This window comes from Paramormyrops kingsleyae, chromosome 25 (assembly GCF_048594095.1).
Source record: "Paramormyrops kingsleyae isolate MSU_618 chromosome 25, PKINGS_0.4, whole genome shotgun sequence".
In the NCBI taxonomy this organism is placed as follows: Eukaryota; Metazoa; Chordata; class Actinopteri; order Osteoglossiformes; family Mormyridae; genus Paramormyrops; species Paramormyrops kingsleyae.
Window position 1 is genome coordinate 11,690,228 of NC_132821.1, and position 10,536 is coordinate 11,700,763.

General features: G+C 43.0%; 1 protein-coding gene across 1 annotated transcript; it reads right to left on the reverse strand.

Annotated features, from left to right (window-relative positions):
- Window positions 1-5,171: 5,171 nt before the first annotated feature.
- LOC140582749 (uncharacterized) lies at window positions 5,172-6,437 on the reverse strand. The gene is made up of 5 exons (XM_072707061.1): window positions 6,120-6,437; window positions 5,917-6,036; window positions 5,675-5,835; window positions 5,380-5,583; window positions 5,172-5,247 (listed from the first exon to the last, which is right to left on the reverse strand). The coding sequence occupies exons 1-5, from the start codon at window positions 6,315-6,317 to the stop codon at window positions 5,172-5,174; spliced, it is 759 nt and encodes a 252-aa protein (XP_072563162.1). The 5' UTR covers window positions 6,318-6,437.
- Between the last annotated feature and the right edge of the window lie 4,099 nt (window positions 6,438-10,536).

The window sequence follows — 10,536 nt, forward strand, 5'->3', positions numbered from 1 at the left end:
TGACACTCTTCTAGCAACATCCAGGTATAATTGTTTTTTTTTTTTTTTTTTTTTGGACAATGTATAAAGTTTAAGACCTTGTCGTTGCCCCAAGTATTACAGTATTTTAAGTGCGACCCACAGGTCACTTACTCAAGCGGTTAACATCAACATCTGAGATGAGGGGTAACAGACTTCGGAAGGGCCTGACAGTCTGTACGGATGCCTGGAATGAGGTCTGTTTGAGCTCCTACCTCAGGCTATAAAGCCAAATTAAGCATCAAATTAAAGCACAACATTTCTGGTCCACACAGAGACCAGACACATGTCTATAGCCCCAGCAGTTTTAGAGTAACCCTTCAAAATATTTGGAGCATTATAGACTGGGCCACTACCTATCTGATGTGTGGCACACTGACCTGTAATACACCGCAAATACACCAAAGCACGTGACAAACTGAAACACACAGCCCGTCTACTCAAATAATCACGCTTTTATTTTACAGTTTGCAAGGGAATTAGCAGGATAACCTTAGCAAAATCACAGAGGTGATTGGGTAAAAGACTTCAGAAGGGCTAATTATGATATATATAGTTGATATACAATTAGTATTAAGCTTGTCCTAACATATTAAATTACAAAGTTATTAAACTTATATTACACTATATGTATTAGACATATTATATATATGATGTTATTTATCAAAGGCATTGAGCACTAAACAATGGAGATGACAATTGTAAATTCAACTAAAAGTAAGTGATAAGCAGAAGAAAACAGGGAACAGGCCACACAGGCAAGTTAGCTGTAGTTGTGAGCAAATTACAATGATGCAAATATTTTTAATCCAACTATTTAGTTACAAATTCCTCAGCCTGGGAGTCATCAGCATTTGAATCAAGCAGGTCAGTTACTCAAGCTGTTAACATCAGTTTCTGAGATTAGGGGACAAATACCTGGATTGGGCTTGCCAGCCTAGGGCTATTGTTTCCTTGATTGCTGTTCTGCACTTCTCTGCGATGCACATGCAGGGCTACCCATCCCCCAACAATCTGCCAACGCAACAATTAGGCTGAGATCACGTAAACATCAGGTCACGTAAACAGTGACTCAAATAAATGTATTAAAGAACCAGTAATGCCGAGCAATATACCAAAATATTCGGAACATTATACATTGAGCCTATCCTGCTAATATTAGTAGTCACTGTATGTCATGTCTGTGTCACAACAGTACGGATTAGAACAATATGTGGTACCATCAGTAATGCGATCTGGGCCCTTTAAGGCTGGCTCGCTCCAATTAGTGAGCGAGTGCTTTCAGGCAGAAATTTCAGGGTAAAAACGGCGAAATCGAAATTGGATCATACTGCCAATATTGCTCAGAATCGCTGTAGCTGTCCGATGGTATGCGGGGCGTTCCGGTTGCTTACCGTGACCGACAAATAAGAAAGCAAACATTCTTTATTATCATCCTATGTATTTTAAATTACGATCTTCCACATTAATCAAGAGAGTGTAAAACGGACAATATTGCAGCTCCAATAGCTTATATTAAAGTCACCCAAGAGTCACAACACGGTTTTGAAATGGCAAAAACAGACAGAAATTAATTGTATATGAGCAAGCAACATAAGGGATCTATTGTTTGGGTAAATTATATTATAGTAGCCTATACTATATATATGTGGTGTGGTGGCGAATTCGTGCAGAAATATCATGCAGAAATTTCAGGGTAAATACGGCGAAATCGAAATTAGATCATACTGCCAATATTGTGTAGCGGATATAAAGATCCCTAGTTTTTATTTTAAAGTTTTCCTGCTAGTCTCTGGGCTCGGTGGATCATGCGGTCATGCCTTAGCCTATCTAATGAGTAGCGTTGCTGGGCGGGTCTCTGGTGGTGAGGGGAGCGGTAAAATAACGTCGGTTGGGCGAAGTGGAAGCAGAGTCGCGTGAAGTTTTTTTTTTTTTTTTTTTTTTACAAGGAATCGCGGCTAGTATAGTTGGAGCCCGGCTTCGTTTTGGCAGGACGAAAGTCTGTTGTTTTTTTTCCCTTTGTGTTGGAGTTGGGGATTATTGGGGCTGCGCCATCCCAAGCGGAGAGCGTGGCGGGCAGCCTGGTGTGCATACGCCGGACGCGATCTCGGTCTGCAGCGGAAGACAGAGACGCGGAGGGGCTGTTTGAGTGGTGTCGACGACAGCGGGTATGACGAGTGGCATCTTCGGGAGTCTAAGTCGTGTCCTGGCATCCGGTTGAACTGAAGGAGCTGGGGAATATCGTGGAGGAGGGCACCCGGATTAGCGGTGCTGAAGTGGAGGCAGCGCGCGCCGGTTTTGAGATCCAGGGCCCCGGAGCTGTGTTACACAGGCGCATACTCGGGCGATTTCGACCTCGGATGCAGCGCGAGTGAGTGACCCTGCCATACAGAGGCCTCCCCCTACAACTCATCTCGACCCATTCCGTCGTTGACTGGTAAACCTGCTCCTTTTCTTCACTCTCCTCAATCGGGTGAAGGTCTCGGCAAAGTTGCAGATCTGGACAATTGTATGCATAAGTGTGTGTTGGATGTAATTAAGCGCAGTCGAAGTGTTTGTTTAATGTCATTTACGCACTGTATTTTGAATAGGTGAATGACGATTGGTATTGTGCTATGCTTTGCTGTGTAACCCTGAGATGTTTTCTTTCTTTTTTTTCCGTTTTGAGTTAAATCTGTCTTTTTCTGTTATTGATGACAACGGGACAAATTGGTGAATTGCTAAAAAAGGGGATGTTTGAATTATTCAATTTCCTCTGCGTCATCGGGGCCTAATTCAGCTCTGTGGCCTGAAGTATTTTCTTTCATGCCGTCCGTTTTATAGCTTGCTGTTTAAGGTTGGAGGACAGCGGAAAGAAAAGCGACCTTTCCGTTTACAATAAATCACTCGTTTGTGTTTAGGGTGGTTTATGCGTTCAAACATTGTGTAACTACCCGGGGGTAGGGGCGTCGCACCCGACGTGCTAGGTTTTGGGAGTGCAGGGTTGTCGGCAGATTATATCGGTACCCGGCCGAAAACGTATATACTTCAGGGTGCCACCGTGTCCATTTTTGTCCCCTGAACCTGCCTTCCAACACCCTCCCGCAGCAGGACGGGTAAAACATATTTGCACACGCAAATACTGGGACTAAAAGAACTCGGGGTGAGGGACTCAGATCCTCTCATTACTTAGTCTCGCTGGGTAGAATAACCGCCAGTTTTCCCCTACCAAGGCGGGGCGAAATTTCTCCGCTACAATTGCTCAGAATCGCTGTAGCTTTCCGATGGTATGCGGGGCGTTGCGGTTGCTTAGCGTGACCGACGCATAAGAAAGCAAACATTCTTTATTATCATCCTATGTATGTTAAATTACGATCTTCCACGTTAATCAAGAGATTGTAAAACGGACAATATTACAGCTCCAATAGCTTATATTAAAGTCACCCAAGAGTCACAACATGATTTCGAAATGGCAAACACAGACACAAATCAAATGTATATGAGCAAGCGACATAAGGGATCTGTTGTTTGGGTAAATTTATATTATAGTATACACTATATATTTGTGGTGTGGTGGCGAATTGGTGCAGAAGTTTTAGAACTGCACTATGGATTTATCACTTTATTTAGAAATATAAATTCAGTTCTTATCCTTTTTAAAAGTTACATTTTTTGAAATTGTCTTTCAAAGTGTCCCTCAGAATGACACTGGGGATTGGGTGGGCGGGGCTACGAGGGAAGGGGAGGGGACGCGGTCAGAATGGTATATTGAGAGGAGACCTCCGCATGTACAGTTACTCTACCTCTGCTTCCAGCGAGACAAGAGCTCCAGATTCTGCTCAAGATTTCATCTTTTGTCGAACAACTCGTCAAGAATGGCTTCCAAGGCGTAAGTTATGATCAATTTATTATTGCATTTGAATGTGTAGAAACTGTGGATAAACTTGTTCGTCCTTGTATGTAGTTTACTGACACTGTGCTTAAGTCTCTTAAACTGACTACTATTGTTAAAACTTAAATTGCATCCACTACAAAACGAAAACAATATTTCGAAGCAACTTTTATTAATTACTAAAAACTCATCGTTTTAGAAAGACATTTTAAGTTACTTTATAGATTCTCCTGTTTTAGCTCTCTATTTTTTTCTCTGTAGCACTTTTGAGATTGCTAAAATATAAAGTGCAATACAAATAAGTATTTTATTCTAATTATCTTTAAGTTAGTAGTAAATATGGCATTTTTTTATTTGCAGTGTTCACAAAGGGCTTGTATTGCTTGATATAAATGTAACTAATTCGTAAACATGTTTCAGTAGTTGTGATCATGTAGTTTACTAAATTACTTTTCTCAGTCTGGGACCCATCAGGATGACAATAGATAAGCAAATGTTATTTATCCAAACCACTGAGGAATGAACAATGTTGATGATGACTGGAATGGGTCCTGAAAATCATGAATTAAATCTAATCTTAAGTAACACTTCCTTGACTGTTACATAACTGTTAATTGTTTTTTTTTATCTGCAGTACTTCCAACAGGCATTTCCTGCTCTGCCCCGTGTGCAAGAAGACACAGGCACGCCTCTCGGTGCATCTGACTAAGGTGTGCATGAAGAGATCTTCGAAAGAAGCCATCCAAGAAGTAGTGGAGAAGGCAAAGCAGGATGCGCTTGAAGTTCTGCAGTGGGGCAGGGTGTTCAGCTACAGGCACCTGCGAGACATTATGGATGATGCTAATCCTATGAGCAGGTTGGTGGGAAAACTCTTCAGTCTTTTTTACACATCTCACGTCGTTTCTTCAGTATGACATTTACTAAGAGTTTTTTTATCTACTTATTTATCTGAAAGGATGATCCAGGAGCTGGAGCGTTGCCACGTGGTGGTGACTGACACCCCCTCCCCAGCAGTAGCGGCGCAGACCAGCAGTGTTCCTGTGGTGGCTGGTACAACCGTGCATCGACCGGAGAGCTCGGCGACTGAGCAGTCGGAGGACGCAGTCAGTGTCAGCAACGGCGAGATCTTTCAAGTGTGAGTATGAGTGTCTCGGATTTGCAGCTTCATTGATACCTTTTGCTTTTGCTTGTGAGCCAATTGAAGGTGCAATTTTAAGGCGAAATATGTTTTCCACATGGCAGTACCCGGGAGGTGCAGTGGCCACAGACATTAACTTCTTAACTAACAACAATTTACTTTGTTCTTGACAGCACACTTCGGCACAGAACAGCTGGGTCCTTCCTCTGCGGAGTCAGCGCTGAGATAAATATAAAAATAAAAAAAATAAAAAAAAAACCCACAAACGTTTAAGGTTAGTGTTCAGTGGTGAGGGCTTTGGTTGTGTGTCTTGATGTTGGTAAATGTGTTGACAAACAGAAAACATGCCTACCTTGAGTCACCTGCCAGCTTCTTCAGCAGCTTACTGGCCAGCACCACATTCCGCGACTGCTTCATCCGGTAGTGCTCGTCAGCCGTCGCAGTGGAATGAGTGAGGTAATCGGCCACCAAGGACTTCTCTTGGTCCGTCAAGTCCTTGGTGGCCGTCTCAAAGATGCGCCGGGCCGTCTGGTAGGTGACTGGATCCAGCTTGTATCTAAAATACAAAAATACATTTATTAATACGTCTCACACAACACGTATGTAGAACATATTATAGGGGGAATTAATCATGACGATCAGCTCACTTTTGGTGCAGCCGGTTGAGGTCATTCGAAGCGTTGAACGCCGGCCTGCCTGCGGTGGAGACGAAGAACCGTTTGTCTCCTCCCAGGTCATCCAGTGTCGTCCGGCTCCTCTTGGAGCTCAGGAGCTGTGGCCGTACCTGGGTGAAGTAGATGTCGAACCACTGTTGGCAGAGGAAAACAGATTAAATCGCTGCTCTTGAAATAAACTATGAAATAAATCTTATCAAACTTGATATACTTACCGTCTCCTCCTCAGAGGACAATGCAAACGTGGCCGCTTGCTGCGCCGACGTCTTGTGTTCCTTCACCACAATCACCGTATGGTCGGCCTCGGACGTGCTCCTGGTCATCCACTCCTGGACCTACACAATACAATGATGTCCCACTGATAAATAAGAGTATCGGCAAAAAGGAAAAGTGAAGACAAAAAGAATACAACACTTACGGTCATGTGCTCCACCACGCCTGGTGGCTGGAGATGCTTCAGAATCACCGTGGCCTCCAGGTAGTAGAGGACAAGGCAGCACTCTGCACACTCCAGGGGCATCTCCTCCGGATACACCTTGCCAAGGACTGCCAAGAAGTCGTTCTTGGCAGCCCTCAGCACGGCCCAGCAGTCCTCTGGACTCTTCTCTGGGCTCATCCCCGTGAGAATGACATGACTATGTGGGTGGGAGAAGAAAATTCAATTACTGTCAATCCTAATCAATACAGTACACATTTTAATAAAATGTGCTCACAATGTAAAATGGCTCTGCTTCTCCATGCAGTGCACTCCAGGAGCAGTGAGGGAGATAAAAATAAAAACATTATGAGTGTGTTAAACACAGTAGAGGAGATGTATAATCAAATCATAATATGGAATTTAACGGGTGTTGACAGTTGAACTTACCTCCTTTGCGTCATCTCCTTACTCACCAACTTTGCAGAGCTCTGCTGGAGTGAGCCCAGGTACTCCACGAAGAACATTGCCTCATTCCACAAGGCAATGTTGTCACGCCAGAGGTCGGTGGCCACGGTGTGGTACTTGAGGAATCTGTCAGAGGAAGGACATGTATGTAAGTATCCATATGTACATAAACTTGTACATGCCACCATGACAATAGTGGGAGGACTGAACTTCCTTGAAGAAAACAGATACGACAATACAACACAAACCTACAATATACTGTTAAAAATCTACATGCTACCAACCTCTTCAGGCTCTTCATGTAGTTGACCTGAGTCTGCCTGGAGAGACCAGCCTCAGTCAGCTCCCGAAAGAAGAGCTTCGTCCTCTCCCTCTCCCTCAGAAATTCAAGGGATGGCTCTTCAGGGTTCACAAAAAACATGAACCTGCTGACGTTTTCCACCTGGAAAATAAAATCGGCATTACTTAATGAATATATTGCGTAGATATAAAGCTCCAAAAAATAATAGAGTGAACTTTTATGGGAGACCTCACCGTCTGCTTGAAATTCTCAATCAGGAGATCCTTCTCCAAGTATGCGGCGAAGCCCTTCAGGAGGGGATGGTCCAGAGAATGTTTCCGGTGCAGTCCCTTCTCCTGCATCATGTGCCTGGAGGTCTGTGGCCACTGCACCTCCCGGGTACTGCCATGTGGAAAACATATTTCGTCTTAAAATTGCACCTTCAATTGGCTCACAAGCAAAAGCAAAAGGTATCAATGAAGCTGCAAATCCGAGACACTCATACTCACACTTGAAAGATCTCGCCGTTGCTGACACTGACTGCGTCCTCCGACTGCTCAGTCGCCGAGCTCTCCGGTCGCTGCACGGTTGTACCAGCCATCACAGGAACACTGCTGGTCTGCGCCGCTACTGCTGGGGAGGGGGTGTCAGGCACCACCATGTGGCGACGCTCCAGCTCCTGGATCATCCTTTCAGATAAATAAGTAAATAAAAAAAACTGTTAGTAAATGTCATACTGAAGAAACGAAGCGAGATGTGTAAAAAAGACTGAAGAGTTTTCCCACCAACCTGCTCATAGGATTAGCATCATCCATAATGTCTCGCAGGTGCCTGTAGCTGAACACCCTGCCCCACTGCAGAACTTCAAGCGCATCCTGCTTTGCCTTCTCCACTACTTCTTGGATGGCTTCTTTCGAAGATCTCTTCATGCACACCCTAGTCAGATGCACCGAGAGGCTTGCCTGTGTCTTCTTGCACACGGGGCAGAGCAGGAAATGCCTGTTGGAAGTACTGCGGATATAAAAAAACAACAACAAAAAAAAACAATTAACAGTTTTATGTAACAGTCAAGGAAGTGTTACTTAAGATTAGATTTAATTCATGATTTTCAGGACCCATTCCAGTCATCATCATCAACATTGTTCATTCCTCAGTGGTTTGGATAAATAACATTTGCATATCTATTGTCATCCTGATGGGTCCCAGACTGAGAAAAGTAATTAGTAAACTACATGATCACAACTACTAAAAGATTTTTACTAATTACAGTCGAACTTCGTTACAACGTACCTCGGGGGACATTAAGAATTTGTACGTTATAACCATAGTATGTTGTAACCAGGTCCCTCAAAATGAATGGAACGGGGGCTGCATGCAAGAAGTGCGGCCGGCGTGGAATGCTTCGTGAGGATAGGTTCATACAGTTAGGCGTTGCTAAGCGATGTAGATGGCCGGCAACAGCCGATTCTGAATTGTGCACGCGCTCGGAAGATGAGGCTGTACGTTGTAACGATGGTCAGTTTGCCTATTTTCCTCTGAAAATCATACGTTATATCGAAGTTTACGCTGTAAAGGTGTATGTTCTAAGCGATACCGGCAAATGGAATAATGCAATACGCGAATTCGGGACATCGAAATTTGAACGTTGTATTGGTGTAAACGTTATAAACGGGGTATGTTGTAACGAGGTTCGACTGTAGTTACATTTATATCAAGCAATATAAGCCCTTATATTTTAGCAATCTGAAAGTGCTACAGAGTAAAAATAAAGAGATTAAATAGGAGAATCTATAAAATGTCTTTCTAAAAAGATGAGTTTTTGTAATTAAAAAAAGTTGCTTCGAAATATTGTTTTAGTTTTGTAGTGGATGCAATTTAAGTTTAAACAATAGTACTGTAGTCAGTTTAAGAGACTTAAGCAGTGTCAGTAAACTACATACAAAGATGAACAACACAGTTTCTACACATTCAAAAGCAATAATAAATTGATCGTAATTACTTACGCCTTGGAAGCCATTCTTCACGAGTTGTTCAACAAAAGATGAAATCTTGAGCAGAATCTGGAGCTCTTGTCTCGCTGGAAGCAGAGGTAGAGTGACTGTACATGCGGAGGTCTCCTCTTAATATACGATTCTGACCGCCCCCCCGCCCCCTCGTAGCCCCGCCCACCCCATCCCACCCCACTCCACCCCCGGTGTCACTCTGAGGGACACTTCCACTGGAAGACAGTTTCAAACAATATAACTTTTAAAAAGGATAAGAACTGAATTTTTATTTCTAAATAAGGTGATAAATCGATAGTGCAGTTATAAAACTTCTGCACGATTTCGCCACCACACCACAAAAATATAGTAGCCTATTTAATATAATATAAATCTACCCAAACAAAAGATCCCTTATGTTGCTTGCTGACATACATTTCATTTGTGTCTGTCTTTGCCATTTCAAAACCATGTTGTGACTCTTGTGTGACTTTAATATAAGCTATTGGAGCTGTAATATTGTCAGTTTTACAATCTCTTGATTAATGTGGAAGATCGTAATTTAACATACATAGGATGGTAATAAAGAATGTTTGCTTTCTTATGTGTCGGTCACGGTAAGCAACCGCAACGGCCCGCATACCAAGCTACAGCGATTCTGAGCAATATTGGCAGTATGATCCAATTTCGATTTCGCCGTTTTTACCCCGAAATTTCTGCACGAATTCGCCACCACACCACATATATATAGTATACTATAATATAATTTACCCAAACAACGGATCCCTTATGTTGCTTGCTTATATACATTTAATTTCTGTCTGTCTTTGCCATTTCAAAACCATGTTGTGACTCTTGGGTGACTTTAATATAAGCTATTGGAGCTGTAATATTGTCCGTTTTACAATCTCTTGATTAATGTGGAAGATCATAATTTAACATACATAGGATGATAATAAATAATGTTTGCTTTCTTATGTGTCGGTCACGGTAAGCAACCGCAACGGCCCGCATACCATCGGAAAGCTGCAGCGATTCTGAGCAATATTGGCAGTATGATCCAATTTCGATTTCGCCGTTTTTACCCTGAAATTTCTGCCTGAATTTGCCCCCCCTCCCCGCCGCCTTGCTCTAACCCACTCTCGCACTCGCTCACTATTTGGAGCGAGCCAGCCTTAAAGGGCCCAGATCGCATTACTGATGGTACCACATATTGTTCTAATCCGTACTGTTGTGACACAGACATGACATACAGTGACTACTAATATTAGCAGGATAGGCTCAATGTATAATGTTCCGAATATTTTGGTATATTGCTCGGCATTACTGGTTCTTTAATACATTTATTTGAGTCACTCTGTTTACGTGACCTGATGTTTACGTGATCTCAGCCTAATTGTTACGTTGGCAGATTGTTGGGGGATGGGTAGCCCTGCATGTGCATCGCAGAGAAGTGCAAAACAGCAATCAAGGAAACAATAGCCCTAGGCTGGCAAGCCCAATCCAGGTATTTGTCCCCTCATGTCAGAAGCTGATGTTAACGGATTGAGTAACTGACCTGCTTGATTCAAATGCTGATGACTCCCAGGCTGAGGAATTTGTAACTAAATAGTTGGATTAAAAATATTTGCATCATTGTAATTTGCTCACAACTACAGCTAACTTGCCTGTGTGGCCTGTTCCCTGTCCC

Excerpts from the sequence above, each read along its gene's own strand:
- LOC140582749 (XM_072707061.1), bottom strand. The coding sequence starts at position 6,317 with ATGAGCCCAGAGAAGAGTCCAGAGGACTGCTGGGCCGTGCTGAGGGCT. Across the intron at positions 5,584-5,674 it reads CTCAACCGGCTGCACCAAAA|ATACAAGCTGGATCCAGTCA; the intron begins GTGAGCTGATCG and ends TTTGTATTTTAG. Across the intron at positions 5,248-5,379 it reads AAGCTGGCAGGTGACTCAAG|CGCTGACTCCGCAGAGGAAG; the intron begins GTAGGCATGTTT and ends TATTTATCTCAG.